The sequence below is a fragment of the Salvelinus alpinus genome, chromosome 27 (assembly GCF_045679555.1).
Source record: "Salvelinus alpinus chromosome 27, SLU_Salpinus.1, whole genome shotgun sequence".
In the NCBI taxonomy this organism is placed as follows: Eukaryota; Metazoa; Chordata; class Actinopteri; order Salmoniformes; family Salmonidae; genus Salvelinus; species Salvelinus alpinus.
The window spans coordinates 19,401,481-19,426,958 of record NC_092112.1 but is presented as its reverse complement, the minus strand read 5'-3'; the positions used below and the strand labels follow the sequence as shown (position 1 = coordinate 19,426,958).

Below are 25,478 nucleotides of genomic sequence, written 5' to 3'. Positions count from 1 at the left end.
GTTGAATTTCTACACAGTGTTTTCCCATCTCGGTCCTCGGGAACCCCAAGGGGTGCAGACATATGTTTTTCCCCGAGCACTACACAGCTGATTCAAGTAATGAAAGCGTGATGATGAGATGGTCATTTTTAATCAGCTGTGTAGTGCTCGGGCAAAAACCAAAATGTGCACCCCTTGGGGTCCCCTGGATCCAGTTGGGAAACGCTGTATAATATATAGATTCTGATGAGAAAATGGTTAACCTAGAGAGAGAATAGAAACCTCTGTCTATCCCAGGTCTTTCTAGCTACAAAATGGCCTTAGAGCTGTAGTGATGTTTTAACCTCTAAAGGCTCCATCCATACTCCTGGGTCTCCTGGGCAGATAGACACATGGGCTGTGTCCCAAGTAACACCCTGTTCCCTATGTTGTGCACTACTTTTGATAGGGTTCTGGTCAAAAGTAGTACACTATGTAGTGAATAGCGTGCCATTTGGGAAGCAGCAATGGCCTAGTCAGTGATCCGTTTCAGGAGCCCTGCCCTGGTCTAGGCTGAGTGATGTGTGTGGGGGTGGAGGGTGGAGGAGCGGAGGGAGACCGGGGTGGGCTGTAAGGAGACTGGGGTAGAGGAGTGGAGGTAGACGTTGGTGGGCTGTAGTAAAACTGGGCTAGAGGAGTGGAGAGCGACTATTGTGGGCTGTAGGGAGACTGGGTTAGAGGAGTGGAGGTAGACTTTGGTAAGCTGTAGTAAAACTGGGATAGAGGAGTGGAGGTAGACTGGGGTAGGCCGTAGGGAGACTGGGGTAGAGGAGTGGAGGTAGACGTTGGTGGGCTGTAGTAAAACTGGGGTAGAGGAGTGGAGAGAGACTATTGTGGGCTGTAGGGAGACTGGGTTAGAGGAGTGGAGGTAGACTTTGGTAAGCTGTAGTAAAACTGGGATAGAGGAGTGGAGGTAGACTGGGGTAGGCTGTAGGGAGACTGGGGTAGAGGAGTGGAGGGAGGGAGACTGGAGTAGGCTGTAGGGAGACTGGGGTAGAGGAGTGGAGGTAGACTATTGTGGCCTGTAGGGAGACTGGGGTAGAGGAGTGGAGGGAGACTGGGGTAGGCTGTAGGGAGACTGGGGTAGAGGAGTGGAGGGAGGGAGACTGGAGTGGGCTGTAGGGAGACTGGGGTAGAAGAGTGGAGGGAGGGAGACTGGAGTGGGCTGTAGGTAGACTGGGGTAGAGGAGTGGAGGTAGACTATTGTGGGCTGTAGGGAGACTGGGGTAGAGGAGTGGAGGGAGACTGGGGTGGGCTGTAGGTAGACTGGGGTAGAGGAGTGGAGGTAGACTATGGTGGGCTGTAGGGAGACTGGGGTAGAAGAGTGGAGGGAGACTGGGGTAGGCTGTAGGTAGACTGGGGTAGAGGAGCGGAGGGAGACTGGGGTAGGCTGTAGGGAGACTGGGGTAGAGGAGCGGAGGGAGACTGGGGTAGAGGAGCGGAGGGAGACTGGGGTAGGCTGTAGGTAGACTGGGGTAGAGGAGTGGAGGGAGACTGGGGTAGAGGAGTGGAGGGAGACTGGGGTAGGCTGTAGGGAGACTGCGGTAGAGGAGTGGAGGGAGACTGGGGTAGAGGAGCGGAGGGAGACTGGGGTAGGCTGTCGGTAGACTAGGGTAGAGGAGTGGAGGGAGACTGGGGTAGGCTGTAGGGAGACTGGGGTAGAGGAGTGGAGGGAGACTGGGGTAGAGGAGTGGAGGGAGACTATGGTGGGCTGTAGGGAGACTGGGGTAGAGGAGCGGAGGGAGACTGGGGTAGGCTGTAGGTAGACTGGGGTAGAAGAGTGGAGGTAGACTATGGTGGGCTGTAGGGAGACTGGGGTGGGCTGTAGGGAGACTGGGGTAGAAGAGTGGAGGGAGACTGGGGTAGACTGTAGGGAGACTGGGGTAGAGGAGTGGAGGGAGACTATGGTGGGCTGTAGGGAGACTGGGGTAGAGGAGCGGAGGGAGACTGGGGTAGGCTGTAGGTAGACTGGGGTAGAGGAGTGGAGGGAGACTGGGGTAGAGGAGTGGAGGGAGACTGGGGTAGGTTGTCGGTAGGCTGGGGTAGAGGAGTGGAGGGAGACTGGGGTAGGATGTAGGGAGACTGGGGTAGAGGAGTGGAGGGAGATTGGGGTAGGCTGTAGGGAGACTGGGGTAGAGGAGTGGAGGGAGACTATGGTGGACTGTAGGTAGACTGGGGTAGAGGAGTGGAGGGAGACTGGGGTAGGATGTAGGGAGACTGGGGTAGAGGAGCGGAGGGAGACTGGGGTAGGATGTAGGGAGACTGGGGTAGAGGAGTTGAGGAAGACTATGGTGGGCTGTAGGGAGACTGGGGTAGAGGAGCGGAGGGAGACTGGGGTAGGCTGTAGGTAGACTGGGGTAGAGGAGTGGAGGGAGACTGGGGTAGGATGTAGAAAGACTGGGGTAGGCTGTAGGGAGACTGGGGTAGAGGAGTGGAGGGAGACTATGGTGGGCTGTAGGGAGACTGGGCTGGGCTGTAGGTAGACTGGGGTAGAGGAGTTGAGGAAGACTATGGTGGGCTGTAGGGAGACTGGGGTAGAGGAGCGGAGGGAGACTGGGGTAGGCTGTAGGTAGACTGGGGTAGAGGAGTGGAGGGAGACTGGGGTAGAGGAGTGGAGGGAGACTGGGGTAGGCTGTCGGTAGACTGGGGTAGAGGAGTGGAGGGAGACTGTGGTAGAGGAGTGGAGGTAGACTGGGGTAGAGGAGCGGAGGGAGACTGGGGTAGGCTGTAGGTAGACTGGGGTAGAGGAGTGGAGGGAGACTGGGGTAGAGGAGTGGAGGGAGACTGGGGTAGGCTGTAGGTAGACTGGGGTAGAAGAGTGGAGGTAGACTATGGTGGGCTGTAGGGAGACTGGGGTGGGCTGTAGGGAGACTGGGGTAGAAGAGTGGAGGGAGACTGGGGTAGACTGTAGGGAGACTGGGGTAGAGGAGTGGAGGGAGACTATGGTGGGCTGTAGGGAGACTGGGGTAGAGGAGCGGAGGGAGACTGGGGTAGGCTGTAGGTAGACTGGGGTAGAGGAGTGGAGGGAGACTGGGGTAGAGGAGTGGAGGGAGACTGGGGTAGGTTGTCGGTAGGCTGGGGTAGAGGAGTGGAGGGAGACTGGGGTAGGATGTAGGGAGACTGGGGTAGAGGAGTGGAGGGAGATTGGGGTAGGCTGTAGGGAGACTGGGGTAGAGGAGTGGAGGGAGACTATGGTGGACTGTAGGTAGACTGGGGTAGAGGAGTGGAGGGAGACTGGGGTAGGATGTAGGGAGACTGGGGTAGAGGAGCGGAGGGAGACTGGGGTAGGATGTAGGGAGACTGGGGTAGAGGAGTTGAGGAAGACTATGGTGGGCTGTAGGGAGACTGGGGTAGAGGAGCGGAGGGAGACTGGGGTAGGCTGTAAGTAGACTGGGGTAGAGGAGTGGAGGGAGACTGGGGTAGGATGTAGAAAGACTGGGGTAGGCTGTAGGGAGACTGGGGTAGAGGAGTGGAGGGAGACTATGGTGGGCTGTAGGGAGACTGGGCTGGGCTGTAGGTAGACTGGGGTAGAGGAGTTGAGGAAGACTATGGTGGGCTGTAGGGAGACTGGGGTAGAGGAGCGGAGGGAGACTGGGGTAGGCTGTAGGTAGACTGGGGTAGAGGAGTGGAGGGAGACTGGGGTAGGATGTAGGGAGACTGGGGTAGGCTGTAGGGAGACTGGGGTAGAGGAGTGGAGGGAGACTATGGTGGGCTGTAGGGAGACTGGGGTAGAGGAGTGGAGGGAGACTGGGGTGGGCTGTAGGTAGACTGGGGTAGAGGAGTTGAGGAAGACTATGGTGGGCTGTAGGGAGACTGGGGTAGAGGAGCGGAGGGAGACTGGGGTAGGCTGTAGGTAGACTGGGGTAGAGGAGTGGAGGGAGACTGGGGTAGAGGAGTGGAGGGAGACTGGGGTAGGCTGTCGGTAGACTGGGGTAGAGGAGTGGAGGGAGACTGTGGTAGAGGAGTGGAGGTAGACTGGGGTAGAGGAGCGGAGGGAGACTGGGGTAGGCTGTAGGTAGACTGGGGTAGAGGAGTGGAGGGAGACTGGGGTAGAGGAGTGGAGGGAGACTGGGGTAGGCTGTCGGTAGACTGGGGTAGAGGAGTGGAGGGAGACTGTGGTAGAGGAGTGGAGGTAGACTGGGGTAGAGGAGCGGAGGTAGACTGGGGTAGAGGAGCGGAGGTAGACTGGGGTAGGCTGTAGGGAGACTGGGGTAGAGGAGTGGAGGGAGACTGAGGTAGAGGAGTGGAGGGAGACTGGGGTAGAGGAGCGGAGGTAGACTGGGGTAGGCTGTAGGGAGACTGGGGTAGAGGAGTGGAGGGAGACTGGGGTAGGCTGTCGGTAGACTGGGGTAGAGGAGTGGAGGGAGACTGTGGTAGAGGAGTGGAGGTAGACTGGGGTAGAGGAGCGGAGGGAGACTGGGGTAGGCTGTAGGTAGACTGGGGTAGAGGAGTGGAGGGAGACTGGGGTAGAGGAGTGGAGGGAGACTGGGGTAGGCTGTCGGTAGACTGGGGTAGAGGAGTGGAGGGAGACTGTGGTAGAGGAGTGGAGGTAGACTGGGGTAGAGGAGCGGAGGTAGACTGGGGTAGAGGAGCGGAGGTAGACTGGGGTAGGCTGTAGGGAGACTGGGGTAGAGGAGTGGAGGGAGACTGAGGTAGAGGAGTGGAGGGAGACTGGGGTAGAGGAGCGGAGGTAGACTGGGGTAGGCTGTAGGGAGACTGGGGTAGAGGAGTGGAGGGAGATTGGGGTAGGCTGTAGGGAGACTGGGGTAGAGGAGTGGAGGGAGATTGGGGTAGGCTGTAGGGAGACTGGGGTAGAGGAGTGGAGGGAGACTATGGTGGACTGTAGGTAGACTGGGGTAGAGGAGTGGAGGGAGACTGAGGTAGGCTGTAGGGAGACTGGGGTAGAGGAGTGGAGGCAGGGAGACTGGAGTGGGCTGTAGGGAGACTGGGGTGACTGTAGGGACACAGGTTAGATCAGAGACTAGATATATTGTGACAGAGGGCTTATTGGTCCGGTGCACAGGAGGATGTGAGATTTGATCTGTGATATGAACACACAGGCTTCCACCCTCTTCTCAGGGGGCTAGCTCCATCCACAGATTGGCCCGATCTGGCAGATAGCTGGAGTTGTACGTACCACCATCTTCATAATACAGTCAGCGTTTGTCAGTCTCTTTGGTTTACAGTTTGTACGTCAGTCTGTATTTCTCATTGCATCCTACGTAACATGTTAGAATTAAAGATAGCCTGTATTTAGATACAGCTAGCTTATTGACTTGCTAATGGTAAATGAGAACCATAGGCTCTGTGAAAGGGCTCCATTGTACACATTAAGCATTAAAACTCAGTACTGGTTACGAAAGCAAGTGACTGTAGAAAGATAGTATTAAACACTGGAAGATAGAAAACAATATAGAATTCATAAATACAGACTGGTTTATATTGATTCCTTCCTCATGACTGCTGTATCGTTTTATCTCCACAGAACAGTGATAATAAGCAGAATAGAGTCTGCATCCCAAACAGCACCCTTATCCCTATATACTGCACTACTTTTCACCAGGACCTATAGGACTCTGGTCAAAGTGATGTGCTATTTATGGTATATATTTGGGATGCAAAACAGATACAATGGAATTTAGCATCGGAACCTAATTTGTTATGTTGTAACTGCAGCCTTGGCCGTTTATACTTGTCCCCTACTGTACCTTTACTTCAGGTTGAGTGAAATCAATAGCAATTGCTGGACCCTGAGAGAAAACAGACGGGGCAGAGTTAAACACTGACCTTTGAGTTGGTAATGAGATGCAGGTGTGGAAATGAGCTTACTCGAGTGATGCTCGAGTTTAAATGCTGTATCCACTTGAAGGGCCATCATTGTATTCAAGTTAAGTCAATTATATCAAATGTAGCACATCAAAAACATACATTTTACATTATGGTGCTCAAATTAAACAGTACTCTCTTTATAAAAATAAATAAAAAAGAAACAAAAGCCAACAAAAAGAACACCAATCCTAGAATCCGACTTTGGCCTACCAGAGCAAAAATCCAATGTCAAATCATATCAAAACCAAATTCACACATGAATCCTCTGCGCTAACAAAACAGTCGATACAATTCTAGCTAGCCTTCCATATTTCTCCAAATGACACAATGATTGCATTCGAAATGGCACCATATTTCCTATAAACAGTAGTTCAGTGAAGGACCTCGGCGTTACTCTGGACACCGATCTCTCTTTTGACGAACATATCAAGACTGTTTCAAGGACAGCTTTTTTCCATCTACGTAACATTGCAAAAATCAGACATTTTTTGTCCAAAATCGATGCCGAAAAATGTATCCATGCTTTTGTCACTTCTAGGTTAGCCTCTACCGCTTCTCTCTCCCGGATCCGGGATCCTCCTCATCAAAAAAGCTGACTAGCATAGCCTAGCCTAACGGGACAGGGATATCATATAATATAATTTTCATGAAATCACAAGTCCAATACAGCAAATGAAAGATAAACATCTTGTGAATCCAGCCATCATTTCCGATTTTTTAAATGTTTTACAGCGAAAACACAATATGTATTTCTATTAGCTAACCACAATAGCCAAACACACAACCGCATATTTTCACCATGTTTCCACCGCATAGGTAGCTTTCACAAAACCGACAAAATAGAGATAAAATTAGTCACTAACCAAGAAACAACTTCATCAGATGACAGTCTTATAACATGTTATACAATACATTTATGTTTTGTTCGAAAATGTGCATATTTGAGGTATAAATCATAGTTTTACATTGCAGCTACCATCAAAAATAGCACCAAAGCAGCCAGAATAATTACAGAGAGCAACGTGAAATACATAAATACTCATCATAAAACATTTATGAAAAATACATGGTGTACAGCAAATGAAAGATAAACATCTTGTGAATCCAGCCAATATTTCCGATTTTTTAAGTGTTTTACAGCGAAAACACAATATAGAATTATATTAGCTTACCACAATAGCCAAACACACAAACGCATTTATTCACCGCAAAGGTAGCTTTCGCAAAAACCAGCAAAAGATATAAAATGAATCACTAACCTTGAACAAATTCATCAGATGACAGTCTTATAACATCATGTTATACAATACAATTATGTTTTGTTCGAAAATGTGCATATTTATAGCTACAAATCCTGGTTATACATTGTGAATACGTAGCATCGATTCACCAGAATCTCCGGAGATATTTTGGACACTCACCTAATCTGACCAAAGAACTCATCATAAACTTTACATAAAAATACTTGTTGTATGGCAAATGAAAGATACACTGGTTCTTAATGCAACCGCTGTGTTAGATTTTTTAAAATAACTTTACCATAACATACAGCTTGCGTTATTGTGAGACAGCGCTCACCAAAACGGCGGAGAATATAAATAACATTTTACACAGAAATACAAAATAACATCATAAATGTTTTCTTACTTTTGCTGAGCTTCCATCAGAATGTTGTGCAAGGAGTCCTTGGTCCAGAATAAATCGTTGTTTGGTTTTAGAATGTCCATTTCTTCTGTCGAATTCGCGCCACAATACTAGCCAAGGTTGCTAACATTCCCATCCTCTCTTGACGCAAAGAACGGAAAACTCCAAAAGTCCCAATAAACGTTGAATAAACTGATAAAACTCGGTTGAAAAAACCTACTTTATGATGTTATTATCATATGTATCAAATAAAATCAGAGCCGGAGATATTCGCCGTGTAAACCGAACGCTTTTCAGAAGACAATGTCGAGCTCCGCCGCACGCCTTCGAAGACAAAGAAAATTCCGGACCTGCCACTCCAAAAGCTCTTGTTCGGCCTCATGCATATCGATAAATAAAAGGCAGTTGAATAGGCAGGCCCTGAAACAGAGCCTCGTTTTCAGATTTTTCACTTCCTGTATGGAAGTTTGCTGCAAAATGAGTTCTGTTTTACTCACAGATATAATTCAAACAGTTTTAGAAACTTCTGAGTGTTTTCTATCCAATAGTAATAATAATATGCATATTGTATGATCTAGAAAAGAGTACGAGGCCGTTTCATTTGGGCACGATTTTTTCCAAAGTGAAAACAGCGCTCCCGTATTGACAAGAAGTTGTTAAGCTACTGCAATGCTCTACTTTCTGGCTACCCGGATAAAGCACTAAATAAACTTCAGTTAGTGCTAAATACGGCTGCTAGAATCCTGACTAGAACCCCCAAAAATGATCATATTACTCCAGTGCTATCCTCCCTACACTGGCTTTATAGATAAACGTGATTGATTGATGGTTGATTGATGGTCAAAAGCACTGAATCAAATCAATTCAAATCAAATGTATTTATAAAGCCCTTCTTACATCAGCTGATAAGTGCTGTACAGAAACCCAGCCTAAAACCCCAAACAGCAAGCAATGCAGGTGTAGAGGCACGGTGGCTAGGTAAAACTCTTTAGAGAAAGCCCAAAACCTAGGAAGAAACCTAGAGAGGAACCAGGCTATGAGGGGTGCCCAGTACTATTCTGGCTGTGCCGGGTGGAGATTATAACAGAACATGGCCAAGATGTTCAAATGTTCATAAATGACCAGTATGGTCAAATAATAATAATCACAGTAGTTGTCGAGGGTGCAACAGGTCAGCACCTTAGGAGTAAATGTCAGTTGGCTTTTCATAGCCGATAATTGAGAGTATCTCTACTGCTCATGCTGTCTCTAGAGATTTGAAAACAGCAGGTCTGGGACAGGTAGCATGTCCGGTGAACAGGTCAGGGTTCCATAGCCGCAGGCAGAACAGTTGAAACTGGAGCAGCAGCACGGCCAGGTGGACTGGGGACAGCAAGGAGTCATCATGCCAGGTAGTCCTGAGGCATGGTCCTAGGGCTCAGGTCCTCCGAGAGAAAGAAAGAAAGAAAGAAAGAGAGGAAGAGAGAATTAGAGAGAGCATACTTAAATTCACACAGGACACCGGATAAGACAGGAGAAATACTCCAGATATAACAGACTGACCCTAGCCCCCCGACACATAAACTACTGTAGCATAAATACTGGAGGCTGAGACAGGAGGGGTCAGGAGACACTGTGGCCCCATCCGATGATACCCCTGGACAGGGCCAAACAGGCAGGATATAACCCCACCCACTTTGCCAAAGCATAGCCCCCACACCACTAGAGGAATATCTTCAACCACCAACTTACCATCCTAAGACGAGGCCGAGTATAGCCCACAAAGATGTCCTCCACGGCACAACCCAAGGGGGGCGCCAACCCAGACAGGAAGACCACGTCAGTGACTCAACCCACTCAAGTGATGCACCCCTCCTAGGGACGGCATGGAAGAGCACCAGTAAGCCAGTGACTCAGCCCCTGTAATAGGGTTAGAGGCAGAGAATCCCAGTGGAGAGAGGGGAACCGGCCAGGCAGAGACAACAAGGGCGGTTCGTCGCTCCAGTGCCTTTCCGTTCACCTTCGCACCCCTGGACCAGACTACACTCAATCATAGGACCTACTGAAGAGATGAGTCTTCAGTAAAGACTTAAAGGTTGAGCCCGAGTCTGCGTCTCTCACATGAATTCCATAAAAATGTTTGCTCTATAGGAGAAAGCCCTGCCTCCTGTTTGCTTTTAAATTCTAGGCACAATTAGGAGGCCTGCGTCTTGTGACCGTATACATGTAGGTATGTACGGCAGGACCAAATCGGAGAGATAGGTAGGAGCAAGCCCATCTAATGGTTTGTAGGTTAGCAGTAAAACCTTGAAATCAGCCCTAGCCTTAACAGGAAGCCAGTGTGGAGAGTTTAGCACTGGAGTAATATGATCAATGCTTTTTGGTTCTAGTGAAAATGGCTAAAAAGCAACAAATTTGAGGTTTTGGACTAGCCTAGTCAAAGTCCAGATCTAATCCCAATTGAGATGCTGTGGCAGGACTTGAAACCAGCAGTTGCTGACTTGAAAACCCTCAAATGTCGCTGAGTTAAAATAGTTCTGCATGGAAGAGTGGGCCAAATTTCCTCCACAGCGACGTGAGAGACTGATCAACAACTACAGGAAGTGTTTGGTTGGAGTCATTGCAGCTAAAGGTGGCAAACCAGTTATTGAGTGTAGGGGGGCAATTACGTTTTCACACAGAGGCATTGGGTGTTGCATAACATTGTTTATGAAATACTGTAAATGAAATAAGAATGTAATTGTTGTGTTATTTGTTCACTCGGGATCCCTTTATCTAATATTAGATTTTGGATGAAGATCTGATAACATTGAATATCAAAAATATGCAAAAGTAGATCAAATTAGAAAGGGGGCAAATACTTTTTCACACCACTGTAGATACTGCCGCCCGGCTGCCTAAGCAGGAACCTGTCTGTCTGCCGGAGCTAATTAGCCTTCACTCCCTGTCACACGTCTTGTCACTTCCTGTGACGGCTTCTCTTTCACAACACACATTGGTACACCTGCCAGGCAGGAGGCTGGAGGAGAGTAGAAAGATAAAAACCGGCTGAACGCAGGCGGCAGGCGTGTGAATACATATGAAGAGGCAGGGGACTGTGTCCAAGCCAGCTTGTGAGGCAGAAGAGGAAAGAAGTGTTGGGTTCGCTCAAATGAAACAACAAAGAAATGGCAGACTAGGTTTTGTGGTTTGGTATTCAAAGGGGGTTGGGTGTGTGCTGTGGCATACAGTGATCATATAGGCTACTTTGAGAGGGAGAATATTCTGGGTCTTACTTGTGAAATTGACTTGTACACCTCAAAGGCAAAGTAGCATGCTCCCTGGACTATAGACTAGTTTAGATGTCTGATGTATCACACAAACATAAATTGCGCGTCTTATAATACAACTCCAGGCATGTGCTTTCTTTTCAGGACAATATATAATGGCTGCAGGCTATTGTGGCTGCTGCTATCTTGTCAATGAATGAATAAAACATCAACTCTTCCAATCTCAAGGATCCCAGAAGGCTCTGCATGTTATATCCATTTCTACTGTACCTGTACTACTGTGTTGATTGGCTGTAGTTACTACCCACATCATCACAACTGCTTATATATAATATGACAAACAATTATGTCTCCACCTCTGGAGGAAAACCCAGGGTGCATGCGAAATGGCACCTTACTCTCTATCTACTACATTACATTTGACCAGGGCCCTGGACAAAAGTAGTGCACTACATAGCCTAAGACTGGAAAATCAAACTGGCTCCCTCTACTACAGTAACGATATACCGAACAGCAGATGTACCAAAGAACCGCAAAGGCACCATAGAACAGTAAAGATACCGAACAGTAAAGATACCGAACAGTAAAGGTACTGAACAGTAAAGGTACTGAACAGTAAAGATACCGAACAGTAAAGGTACTGAACAGTAAAGGTACTGAACAGTAAAGGTACTGAACAGTAAAGGTGCCGAACAGTAAAGGTACCAAAAGGTAAAGGTACTGACCAGTAAAAGTACTGAACATTAAAGGTACCAAAAAGTAAAGGTACTGACCATTAAAAGTACTGAACATTAAAGGTACCAAACAGTAAAGGTACCAAATAGTAAAGGTACCGAATAGTAAGGGTACTGAACAGTAAAGGTACTGAACAGTAAAGGTACTGAACAGTAAAGGTACCAAACAGTAAAGGTACCAAACAGTAAAGGTACCAAATAGTAAAGGTACCGAATAGTAAAGGTACCAAAGAACAGTAAAAGTTCAGAAGAACAATAAAGGTACCAAAGAACAGTAAAGGTACCAAACAGTAAAGGTACCGTAGAACAGCAAAGGTACAGAACAGTAAAGGTACCGAAGAACTGAAAAGGTACCAAACAGTAAAGGTACCGTAGAACAGCAAAGGTACAGAACAGTAAAGGTACCGAAGAACTGAAAAGGTACAGAACAGTAAAATCACCAAAGAACAGTAAAGGTACCAAATAACAGTAAAGGTACAGAACAGTAAAGGTACCAAACAGTAAAGGTACTGAACAGTAAAGGTACAGAACAGTAAAGGTACAGAACAGTAAAGGTACCAAACAGTAAAGGTACAGAACAGTAAAGGTACCAAACAGTAAAGGTACTGAACAGTAAAGGTACAGAACAGTAAAGGTACAGAACAGTAAAGGTACCAAACAGTAAAGGTACAGAACAGTAAAGGTACCAAACAGTAAAGGTACAGAACAGTAAAGGTACTGATTCCATGTATAGTGGGGCTATGGTCACAAGTAGGGCACCATAGATGGAATGGGGTTCCATTTGGGTCTGGCTTTTTAGTGGTTCTTGTCTCTGTGTTGTTGTTGGTCGAGCTGCTCCCGACCACCGCCATGTCTCTCACCCAGACCTTTATCTCCACAGTCCGCAGTGTACCGTTGGACTTAATTAACTGATAACAGGCCCCACAAGTGTTTCTTCTCTGGCCTCTGACTGGATCTGAGCAGTAGTTTAAAGTACTTAAGTAAAAATACTTTAAAGTACTACTTAAGTCGTTTTTTGCGGTATCTGTACTTTACTATTTAAATTTTTGACAACTTTTACTTCAATACATTCCTAACGAAAATAATTTTCTTTTTACTCCATACATTTTACCTGACACCCAAAAGTACTCGTTACATTTTGAATGCTTAGCAGGACAGGAAAATGGTCCAATTCACACACTTATCAAGAGAACATCCCAGGTCATCCCTACTGCCTCTTCTCTGGCGGACTCACTAAACACAAATTAATATTTTGTTAATATATATCTGAGTGTTGGAGTGTGCCCCTGGCTGTCCGTAAATAAATAAATAAAAAACAAGAAAATGGTGCTGTTTGTTTTGCTTTATATAAGGAATTTGAAATTATTTATACTTTTACTTTTGAGACTTAAGTACATTTAGAGGCAAATACTTTTAGACTTTTACTCAAGTAGTATTTTGCTGGATGACTTTCACTTTTATTTGAGAAACTTTCTATTAAAGGTATCTACAGTATACTTTCACTCAAGTATGACAATTGGGTACTTTTTCCACCACTGGATCTGAGCTAGGAAACCACGGTGTAATCTACACTAAGGCACAGAGCTGATATCTTCACCCTTTATGTTCCATAACCACAGATCCAGGTGGAATGAGTGCCAATTGTTTGATTTTAGATGACGAAGCGGTCATTGAACTTTATTCTTTTTTTCTTTTTTTTGAACTTTTGAGGTGAAATTGATATTTTGTTGACTCATACATCACCTGGAATGAAAACTCCCATAATTCGTGGCTGTGTGCACCCAAACAGTCCTTACCCAGAAAGCTTATCACCTATTGTGGGTAGTTCATTACCAAAAATCCCTGAGAAGTACATGTTAGGTTCCACTCACCAGATACTAACAATTGAGTACCAAATGGCACCCTATTCTCTACATAGCCCTACAAAGCCCTATAGGTCCTGGTCAAAAGCAGTGCAATCCTATGGGCCCTGGTCAAAAGTACTGCACTATATGGGGAATAGGGTGCCATTTGGGATGCAGTCAACATCCTTCATAAACTGACCACTCCAGATTAATTATTTTCTGGGTTCTAATAATCTGAGATTATACAAAATTGTATCTGTAGTTTATGGACATGTTTGGATGGTTGCCAGGCACTTAGCAGGTTCAGGTCAAGGTGGAGTTTTAGTGTCTGCTTGTTCAATATGGCCCTAAGGCAGAGGTGATCATTTTAGCTGCTAGTGCCTGATGATGTCATCAACATGCAATTTACTAATAGCAGGAGGGTATACTTCACAAAAACATTGTTTATTGGAGCTGACAATGTGGTCAACAGACTGTTAACTGTAATAGAAGAGGTAACATATTCACACAGAAACACACAACCATTGATTGAAATACATGTTTATTGTGAAATGTAATGAGAACATTGGTTTAACCACTAAAACACAACAATATATTTTCATTCGAGTCGTTTTAACTACCAGTTAATCCAATAGCAAACAATGCTAGAAAAGTGTTTCAAATCTCCCTTAGAAGTGCTGAAAGTAATATGCTACAGTACTGTAATTTACAGTAGATTACAGTTTTCACATTAGGCAATACACTTACAGTACCAAACAAAATTGACAGAAAATCTATAATTTCCATAAAATCTATCCAATGTGTAATCAAAGGTCTGATCAATGAAGACATCCTCAGATATAATTGCAACATAGGTGTACTGGTGTAATCAGACAGTACACCTAAACACATAGGTGTAATCAGACACTACACCTAAACATAGGTGTACTGTCTGAAACTAATTAAATAAATAAAAATAAAACATAACGTTGAGCATGCATTCATTTGCATCAAGCCTGTCTTGAGCATTTGGCCATAAATTCTCATCCATATCACAGTGAATATCCTCATTGTTCATGCACCGCGGGAAAAACCTTTTGGCTTGGTGAATCCAAGCTTGACATTGGTCTGCACTGATGTCGTCGCATGCCTCATTCATGGCCAGAAGGAGGGTGGCACGCTCATGAGGATGGCGATCGTATGCTTCCCACCTCCACGCTGAAAAAAACCCTCCTCAATAGGGTTGAGGAAAGGAGAGTATTGGGGCAGGTGTAGGGTCACGAATAGGGGATGAGCCCGAAACCATGCCTGAACCACCTCTGCATGGTGGAACCTGACATTGTCCCACACAATGACATAGGTGACCCCTTCACCTTGACAGGCCCGCTCAATTTCATTGAGAAACACAATGAGGTGTGCAGCATTGCAGGAACTAGGTAATGGCCTACGTCCTACCACACCATCTTCAGAGATAGCTGTGCGCATGAGGATGTTTCCCCTACGTTGTCCAGGCACTTGGACGGTCGCCAGTTGGACGGTCGCCAGTTGGCCGGTCGCCAGTTGGCCGGTCGCCAGTTGGACGGTCGCCAGTTGGCCGGTCGCCAGTTGGCCGGTGCCCACGGCACCCGAATTTTGGCCACGTTGAAGCCCGCTTCATCAATAAAGATGTACTGTGTAGCATCAAGCACCATCACCCTTTAAAAATATATTTTGGTTAGTTGTTTTTTACAGTATAGTTCCAATATGATATTGTGAAGTAGCATGTGCCTCAAATAGTAACACAGTATATAGTCCTGTACCTGAACATCCTCGGCCCGCAGTTATTACACCCGGTTGTTGTTTCTCTCAAATGGCACCAGGTAAATGTGTTTCATAGATACCTGGTGCCTATTCAAAAGGCAGGCGATTGCTGATGGATGCCACATTGGCAAAGGTGTCATCGTTCTCCTCAATGGCCTGCTTTATTTCGGACAGCCGTATGTTTATTTTTTATTTTATTTATTTCACCTTTATTTAGGCAAGTTGAGAACAAGTTCTCATTTACAATTGCGACCTGGCCAAGATAAAGCAAAGCAGTTCGACACATACAACAACACAGAGTTACACATGGAGTAAAACAAACATACAGTCAATAATACAGTAGAAAAATAAGTCTATATACAATGTGAGCAAGTGAGGTGAGATAAGGGAGGTGAAGGCAAAAAAAAGGCCATGGTGGCGAAGTAAATACAATATAGCAAGTAAAACACTGGAATGGTTGATTTGCAGTGGAAGCATGTGCAAAGTAGAGATAGAAATAATGGGGTGCAAAGGAGCAAAATAAATAAATAAATACAGTAGGGAAAGAGGTAGTTGTTTGGGCTAAATTATAGATGGGCTATGTACAGGTGCAGTAATCTGTGAGCTGCTCTGACAGCTGGTGCTTAAAGCTAGTGAGGAAGATAAGTGTTTCCAGTTACAGAGATTTTTGTAGTTCGTTCCAGTCATTGGCAGCAGAGAACTGGAAGGAGAGGCGGCCAAAGGAAGAATTGGTTTTGGGGGTGACCAGAGAGATATACCTGCTGGAGCGCGTGCTACAGGTGGGTGCTGCTATGGTGACCAGCGAGCTGAGATAAGGGGGGACTTTACCTAGCAGGGTCTTGTAGATGACCTGGAGCCAGTGGGTTTGGCGACGAGTATGAAGCGAGGGCCAGCCAACGAGAGCGTACAGGTCGCAGTGGTGGGTAGTATATGGGGCTTTGGTGACAAAACGGATGGCACTGTGATAGACTGCATCCAATTTATTGAGTAGGGTATTGGAGGCTATTTGGTAAATGACATCACTGAAGTCGAGAATTGGTAGGGTGGTCAGTTTTACAAGGGTATGTTTGGCAGCATGAGTGAAGGATGCTTTGTTGCGATATAGGAAGCCGATTCTAGATTTAATTTTGGATTGGAGATGCTTAATGTGAGTCTGGAAGGAGAGTTTACAGTCTAACCAGAAACCTAGGTATTTGTAGTTATATCCACATATTCTAAGTCAGAGCCGTCCAGAGTAGTGATGTTGGACAGGCGGGCAGGTGCAGGCAGCGATCGGTTGAAGAGCATGCATTTAGTTTTACTTGTATTTAAGAGCAATTGGAGGCCACGGAAGGAGAGTTGTATGGCAGTGAAGCTCGCCTGGAGGGTTGTTAACACAGTGTCCAAAGAAGGGCCAGAAGTATACAGAATGGTGTCGTCTGCGTAGAGGTGGATCAGAGACTCACCAGCAGTAAGAGCGACATCATTGATGTATACAGAGAAGAGAGTCGGTCCAAGAATTGAACCCTGTGGCACTCCCAAAGAGTGCCAGAGGCCCGGACAACAGACCCTCCGATTTGACACACTGAACTCTATCAGAGAAGTAGTTGGTGAACCAGGCGAGGCAATCATTTGAGAAACCAAGGCTGTCGTGTCTGCCGATGAGGATGTGGTGATTGACAGAGTCGAAAGCCTTGGCCAGGTCAATGAATACGGCTGCACAGTATTGTTTCTTATCGATGGCGGTTAAGATATCGTTTAGGACCTTGATCGTAGCTGAGGTGCACCCATGACCAGCTCTGAAACCAGATTGCATAGCGGAGAAGGTATGGTGGGATTCGAAATGGTCGGTAATCTGTTTGTTGACTTGGCTTTCGAAGACCTTAGAAAGGCAGGGTAGGATAGATATAGGTCTGTAGAAGTTTGGGTCAAGAGTGTCCACCCCTTTGAAGAGGGGGATGACCGCAGCTGCTTTCCAATCTTTGGGGATCTCAGACGACGCGAAAGAGAGGTTGAACAGGCTAGTAATAGGAGTGGCAACAATTTCAGCAGATAATTTTTGAAAGAAAGGGTCCAGATTATCTAGCCCGGCTGATTTGTAGGGGTCCAGATTTTGCAGCTCTTTCAGAACATCAGCTGACTGGATTTGGGAGAAGGAGAAATGGGGAAGGCTTGGGCGAGTAGCTGTGGGGGGTGCAGTGCTGTTGACAGGGGTAGCCAGGTGGAAAGCATGGCCAGCCGTAGAAAAATGCTTATTGAAATTCTCAATTATAGTGGATTTATCGGTGGTGACAATGTTTCCTATCTTCAGTGCAGTGGGCAGCTGGTAGGAGATCTTCTTATTCTCCATGGACTTTACAGTGTCCCAGAACTTTTTTGAGTTTGTGTTGCAGGAAGCAAATTTCTGCTTGAAAAAGCTAGCCTTGGCTTTTCTAACTGCCTGTGTATATTGGTTTCTAGCTTAACTGAAAAGTTGCATATCACGGGGGCTGTTCGATGCTAATGCAATGACATTCCTGGCCCTCACCATTTCCACCACTGTCCACTCCTGCTGGTCGGTCAGCACACGGCCACCACCATGGGGTCTTCTGTCAATTCTGAGAGTAGAACAGAGTATACTGTCAACAGATCATACTGTAAGAATACTGTAGTATGTTTTGTGAATGTACATGCATTACAATGTCATTTACTGTAATTGTAACGGTAAAGCATAGTTCATATCCTGCAGACTTACTGGTTTTCTTGGTGGAATGTTCTCATGATCGAATTGACAGTTGATCTTTTCAAATTGGGGTGAACTAATCTGGCAGCCTCTGCCATGGTAAGGCATCAGTTTACCACATGGTCAACATCGATGGCCCAGACTTCATTAGACACAACAGTTCCCTGCCTCCCTCTGATGTCCATCTCTCTGACGGGGCCCATGCCCACCTCTCTGAAGGGGCCCATGCCCACCTCTTTGACGGGGCCCATGCCCACCTCTTTGACGGGGCCCATGCCCACCTCTCTGACGGGGCCCATGCCCACCTCTCTGACGGGGCCCATGCCCACCTCTCTGATGGGGCCTTTGTCCACAAGCTCTTAAATTTCTTCCTCTCCCATGATGTCTATCCTGCTCCATGATGAAAGAAATGGCAAGTGTTCACACACACCCTTTTATATGGTGACCAGTTATGGTTACCACTATGTGAAATCAATTAGCAATAACGAGTACTCATTATGTATGGTTGTCATGTACATTATCATCCATGTAATTTAGATGTTTATACTTTACAAATACACATTTTATTTCTGTAGTTCTCAAAATCCATATATTGTCACACCCTGATCAGTTTCACCTGTCCTTGTTATTGTCTCCCCCCCCCCTCCAGGTGTTGCTTGCTTTCCCCAGTGTATTTATCCCTGTGTTTCCCATCTCTCTGTGCCAGTTTGTCTTGTATGTTTCCAAGTCAACCAGTGGTTTCCCCGTTCTTCTGCTTTTTGCATTCTCCTTTTTTTTGTGCTCCTGGTTTTGACCCTTGCCTGTTTCTGGACTTTTTATCCGCCTGCCTGACCATTCTGCCTGCCTTGACCACGAGCCTGTCTGCCACTCTGTACCTCCTGGACTCTGATCTGGTTTTGCCCTTTTTGCCTGTCCACGACCATTCTCTTGCCTACCCCTTTGGATTAATAAACATTGTAAGACTCCAACCATCTGCCTCCTGTGTCTGCATTTGGGTCTCACCTTGTGCCTTGATATATATAGAAGATAAACCAGTTTGTAATCTATAGGTTTACCTGGTAAGTGATTAACCGTTAAGCACAGTGGGATTACGTGATGGTCAAATCTATTTAAACAAATGAGAAGAGAATCATCTGAAAAGTATTGTGACCATTGTACTGTGAACGCCAATTACTTTATATGAAAGGAAGGCATTTATAGATGAAACACTGATTAGGTTTGCTGAAAAAGTTACTGTTTGATTCTGTGTGTCGTATATAGTCAAAGAATGTGCTTCAAGTTTTGAAAAAACAGCCTTTTTGATTATCTGTTTTGAGTTTTGTACTAAGAGATGTGAAATTTTACCACATACTTGTGAAAATAGTACCAAAACGATAAAAAAAACAGTAATTTGTGCATGTCCATCGATTTAGTATAAAATATTACGAATAGCAATTGGTATATGTTGCGAATTGCAATTCGTACAATATGTTACAAATTGCAATTCATACAATATGTTACGAATTTGCAAAACATATTCCAATTCCAATTTGTTGTGGCTTACGTTAGCTAGGTGGCTAGGTGGCTAACGCTAAGGTTAGCTACAGTAGGTGGCTAAGGCTAGCTAGGCTAGGAGTTAGGGTTAGGGGTTAGGGTTAATGTTACGTTAGGAGTTAGGTTAAAGAGTTAAGGTTAGGGTTAGGGTTAGTGGAAGGGTTAGCTAGCATGCTAAGTAGATGCAAAGTAGCTAAAAAGTAGTAAGTAGTTGTAAAGTTGCTAATTAGCTAAAATGCTAAGTTGTCTGTGATGAGATTCGAGCACGCAACCTTTGGGTTGCTAACGTTAGATGTTCGCATTATACACCCAACCATTCACCCTGACCAACCCCCCGTTTTTGCCTTAAGTAAACTTCTGTCTTACGTAACCATACAAAATGCAACGTATCATACTATTTTGAGTGTCCCGGATGTACTTTTACTATGTTACATCTAGTCTGTGAGACCAGGCTCTACTCATTCAAGCTAATTTCGAGCATTTCTCCCACCACAGTTTGTATTGCGCAGGAGCTTTCTGCTCCTCCATATTTGACCCAAGTGCCCAACATTTTCCTGAGAGATATGACGAACTACAACTCAGCAGGTTAGAGTGCTGTAGCTGCTCTCTCTCTCCCTTTCCCTCTCACCCTTTCTCTCTCCCTCACTCTCTCTCCCTCTCACCCTTTCTCTCTCCCTCACTCTCTCTCCCTCTCCCCCGCTCTCTCTTACTTTCTCTCTGCACTGTAGCTGCCTCTCTCTCTCAATTCAATTTAAGGGCTTTATTGACATGGGAAACATATGTTTACATTGCCAGAGCAAGTGAAATAGATAATAAACAAAAGTGAAATAAACAGTAAACAAATTAACAGTAAACATTAGACTCACAAAAGTTCCAAAAGAATAAAGACATTTCAAGTGTCATATCATGTCTATACACAATGTTGTAACGATGTGCAAATAGTTAAAGTACAAATGGGAAAATGAATAAACATAAATATGGGTTGGATTTACAATGGTGTTTTGTTCTTCACTGGTTGACCTTTTCTTGTAGCAACAGGTCACAAATCTTGCTGCTGTGTTGGCACACTGTGTTATTTCAGAATTGGATTTGTTTTAAAATTCTTTGTGGGTCTGTGTAATCTGAGGGAAATATGTTTCTCTAATATGGTCATACATTTGTCAGGAGGTTAGGAAGTGCAGCTCAGTTTCCACCTCATTTTGTGAGCAGTGTGCATATATCCTGTCTTCTCTTGAGAGCCAGGTCTGCCTATGGCGGCTTTTCTCAATAGCAAGTCTATGCTAAGTCTATCAAAGTTTCCTTAAGTTTGGGTCAGTCACAGTGGTCAGGTATTCTGTCACTGTGTACTCTCTGTTTAGGGACAAATAGCATTCTAGATTCTTTCCAATGTGTCAAGTAATTATCTTTCTGTTTTCTCATGATTTGTTTGGGTCTAATTGTGTTGCTGTCCTGGGGCTCTGTTCACAAACACAAACAGACACCACAGAGCCCCAGGACCAGCTAGCTTAGGGTGCTCTTCTCCAGGTTCATCTCTATGTAGATGATGGCTTTGTTATGGAAGGTTTGGGAATCTCTTCCTTTTAGGTGGTTGTAGAATTTAAAGTCTCTTTTCTGGATTTTAATAATTAGCGGGTATCGGCCTAATTCTGCTCTGCATGCATTATTTGGTGTTTTACGTTGTACACAGAAGATATTTTTGCAGAATTCTGCATGCAGTCTCAATTAGGTGTTTGTCCCATTTAGTGAATTATCGGTTGGTGTGCAGACCCCAGACCTCATAACCATAAAGGACAATGGATTCTATAACTTATTAAAGTATTTTTAGCCAGATCCTAATTGGTTTGTCAAATTTGATGTTCCTTTGGATGGCATAGAAGGCCCTTCTTGCCTTGTCAGATCGTTCATAGCTTTGTGGAAGTTACCTGTGGCACTGATGTTTAGACCAAAGTATGTATAGTTTTTTTGTGTGCTCTAGGACAACGGTGTCTAGATGGAATATGTATTTGTGGTGCTGGCAACTGGACATTTTTTGGAACACCATTATTGTTGTCTTACTGACATTTCATTTCAGGGCCCAGGTCAGACAGAATCTGTACAGAAGATCTAGGTGCTGCTGTAGGCCCTCCTTGGTTGGGGACAGAAGCACCAGATCATCAGCAAACAGTAGACATTTGACTTCAGATTCTAGTAGGATGAGGCAGGGGGCTGAAGACTGTTCTAGTGCCCTCGCCAATTCGTGATATATATATGTTGAAGAGGGTAAATCTTCATCCCTGTCTCACTCCACGGCCCTGTGGAAAGAATTTTTTTTTTGCCAATTTTAAGCGCACACTTATTGTTTGTGTACATGGATTTTAGAATGTCGTATGTTTTTCCCCCAACACCACTTTCCATTAATTTGTATAGCAGACCCTCATGACAAATTCAGTCAAAAGCATTTTTTAAATCAACAAAGCATGAGAAGACTTTGCCTTTGTTTTGGTTTGTTTGTTTGTCAATTAGGGTATGCATAGGGAATACGTGGACTGCCATACGGTAATTTGGTAAACAGCCAATTTGACATTTGTTCAGTACACTATTTTCACTGAGGAAATGTATGAGTCTGCTGTTAATGATAATGCAGGGGATTTTCCCAAGGTTGCTGTTGATGCATATCCCGCGGTAGTTATTGGGGTCAAATTTGTCTCCAAGGATGATGTTGAAGTGTTTAAGTATAGCCAATTGAAATTGGTGGTCTATATATTTGATCATTTCATTTTGGGATACCATCACCACTACAGGCCTTTTTGGGTTGGGTATTTCAATGTAATTGGAGAATGCAGTGGGTTCTAAGACTTGTATTTGATCATGTATTTGTTTTTGCTGTTTGTACTTTGTACTTTGTTATAGGGCCCAAAAAATTTGAGAAGAGATTTATCCATACATCTCAGTATTGGATAGATAACTCTTCGTGTTGTTGTTTGTTTAGTGTTTTCCAATTTCCCCAGAAGTGGTTAGATTCTATGGATTCTTCAATTACATTGAGCTGATTTCTGACGTGCTGTTCCTTCTTTTTCCATAGTGTATTTCTGTATTGTTTTAGTGATTCACCATAGTGAAGGTGTAGGCTCAGGTTTTCTGGGTCTCTATGTTTTTGGTTGGATAGGTTTCTTAATTTCTTTCTTTTTTCAGTCTTCGTCAAACCATTTGTCATTGTTGTTAATTTTGTTAGGGCTGTCTGCTTGAAATTGTTACATTTGATGGGGAAGCTGAGAGGTCAAATATAATGTTTAGGTTTTCTACTGCCAAGTCCACACCTTCACTATTACAGTGAAACATTTTGTCCAGGAAGATGTCTAAAAGGGATTGAATCTGTTGTTGCCTAATTGTTTTTTGGTAGGTTTCCACACTACTTTCCTTCTTCTCTCTCTATCTCTCTCCTCTGTAAATGAAAAGCAAGTCCATTTGCTGTGGCCTGTGGAACAGCACCCACGAGGGATGCCATGCATCATGGGTGCCATGATTGAAATAACAAAATAAAGCCCAGATCAGCAGAGTCCTTCCCTCAGGCCTGTAGACTATAAAAATAAAAAGCTAAGGGATTATAGGAATAATTTTTACTGCCCAAGTTTCGGTCACGCTTTCTTTATACATGCGGTGGGTGGAAGACAGCCAGTGTGTCCCAAATGGCTGCCTATTCCCTATCCGTAGGAAAAAGGGTGCCATTTTGTGATGCATAGAGCATGGCCAATAGTTGACAATATAAAATAATTACTGTAAAACTTCAAATAGCTATCCTCAACTAACTCAACCACTGTTTCGGAACCCTCCAAAAGCAGAGGTAATAATAACAGGAATTAGAGTATTGCATTTGCTTCCCAAATCAAATCAAGTTCCTGTTCCTTGAAGTTGTAGGCCTATACTATGCCTCAAGTATCACTTTTGTCTTATTCACAAAACAATTAGACAATTTAACACAACCCAGCCCAGCCATGTAGCCTAATGTACAGTACTTACCATGTTAACTGCCGTTACATTCTCAAATCACTCTGTAAATTGTTCCCCCGGTCAGCCCACTGATACAAGGCCTATTGTGAATCTCACTATGATTTATGAAGCTCATCAGGCCCTCATTTATTCCCATAACTTCACTTATCTGTTCCGGATCCCCATGAATATTTCACACAATACAATTAAACTGTGGCTGACCCACAGGGCAGAAGGAGAACGAGAACGAGAACGAGAGCAAGCGAGAATGATGCAGATATTAACAATATGATGCAGATATTAACAATATGATGCAGATATTGAACCTGAAGAACACTTGTGGTGTTTTCCAAATGTATTCTGGCTGCATTGTTCTGTCCATTGCATTCATTATAAAATCAACATTCACTGACTGTAATGAAAGGAATCACATAGTCAGCGTCCCAAAATGGCTACCTATGTGATTCCTTTCATTACAAAACGTCACAAGTGTTCTTCATGTTCAACATCTGCATCATATTGTTAATTAAAACACAGTCTACCAAGTACAATTGTATTTCTGCAATAGAGAGTTGACTGTACTGTATAGAGGAGCTCTGGTACCATTCTATATTCTTATTCTAGAAAAAAAATGACTGATGCATTCTATTCCATCAGGATTCTATTTGACATATGATAATGCATGGCATCAGGTGCATTCAGCCCCTTCATTGAACGGGACAGTATATAATACACATATCGCCTGGTCCCATGCGGCTATCAATCTAGTAGTGAGAGTATATAATGTGTATCTGAGATAGGAACCAATCACCTGTCTGCACTGGAAGACTGACAGCGGCCGTGCTGTAATTCCAAACCAGCCAGGCGTTTCAATGAACGCATATAGAATAGGCAAGGTGCTGAGAGGTTAAGGGTTGGAGGGTTGACAGCCAGATCCATAGGTTTCAACATGGAGCATGTCCAGACTAACAAGGGGTTCTTACACCCCCAGCTCCGTCCCACATCCCTCCATCCCTCCATACCATATCCCTCCATCCCAAATACCTCCATCCCTCCTTCCCATAAACCTCCATTCCATATCCCTCCCTCCATCCCTCCATACCATATCCCTCCATCCCAAATACCTCCATCCCTCCTTCCCATAAACCTCCATTCCATATCCCTCCATACCATATCCCTCCATCCCAAATACCTCCATCCCTCCTTCCCATAAACCTTCATTCCATATCCCTCCATACCATATCCCTCCATCCCATATCCCTCCATTCCTCCTCCTCATCATCATCACCTTCATTAGTCCCTTCAAATCAAATCAAATCAAATTGTATTAGTCACATGCGCCGAATACAACCTTACAGTGAAAGGCTTACTTACAAACCCCTAACCAACAATGAAGTTGAAAAAATATGAATAAGAAAGAGTTAAAAGGATGATCTCGATGGTGAATCTGTAGAACTTTTGAGGATCTGAGGACCCATGCAAAATATTTTCAGTCTTCTGAGGGGGATAGGTAGACTGTCTTGGTGTGCTTGGACCATGTTAGTCCTGGCACCACACAGCCAGGTCTCTGACCTCCTCCCTATAGGCTGTCTCGTTAAATCAAATCAAATCAAATTTGATTGGTCACTTACACATGGTTAGCAGATGTTAATGCGAGTGCAGCGAAATGCTTGTGCTTCTAGTTCCGACCATGCAGTAATATCTAATAAGTAATCTAACAAATTCACAACAACTACCTTATACACACAAATGTAAAGGGATGAATAAGAATATGTTCATATAAATATATGGATGAGCAATGTCCGTGCGGCATAGGCAAGATGCAGTAGATGGTATAGAATACAGTATATACATATGAGATGAGTAATGTAGGATATGTAAACATTATTAAAGTTGATTTATTCAAAGTGACTAGTGATACCTTTATTAAGTCCATTTATTTAAGTGGCCAGAGATTTGAGTCTGTATGTTGGCAGCAGCCTCTCTATGTTAGTGATGGCTGTTTAACAGTCTGATGGCCTTGAGATAGAAGCTGTTTTTCAGTCTCTCGGTCCCAGCTTTGATGCACCTGTACTGACCTCGCCTTCTGGATGATAGCGGGGTGAACAGGCAGTGGCTCGGGTGGTTGTTGTTCTTGATTATCTTTTTGGCCTTCCTGTGACATTGGGTGCTGTAGGTGTCC

General features: G+C 44.7%; 1 protein-coding gene across 1 annotated transcript; it reads right to left on the bottom strand.

Annotated features, from left to right (window-relative positions):
* Nucleotides 1-1,030: 1,030 nt before the first annotated feature.
* LOC139555805 (mucin-2-like) lies at nucleotides 1,031-18,120 on the bottom strand. Its single transcript, XM_071369204.1, has 6 exons — nucleotides 17,966-18,120; nucleotides 17,603-17,672; nucleotides 14,799-14,966; nucleotides 4,550-4,972; nucleotides 4,133-4,444; nucleotides 1,031-4,027 (listed from the first exon to the last, which is right to left on the bottom strand). The coding sequence occupies exons 1-6, from the start codon at nucleotides 18,118-18,120 to the stop codon at nucleotides 1,031-1,033; spliced, it is 4,125 nt and encodes a 1,374-aa protein (XP_071225305.1).
* Nucleotides 18,121-25,478: the final 7,358 nt, after the last annotated feature.

Bases quoted from the DNA above. Each gene is read 5' to 3' on its own strand.
- LOC139555805 (XM_071369204.1), bottom strand. From the start codon at position 18,120: ATGGGCCCCGTCAGAGAGGTGGGCATGGGCCCCGTCAGAGAGGTGGGC. The intron at 4,973-14,798 runs GTAGGGGAAACA...GTGTCCCTACAG, and splicing joins CGTCCAAGTGCCTGGACAAC to TCACCCCAGTCTCCCTACAG. The intron at 4,445-4,549 runs GTCTCCCTCCAC...GTCTACCTACAG, and splicing joins ACCTCCACTCCTCTACCACA to CCTACCCCAGTCTCCCTCCG.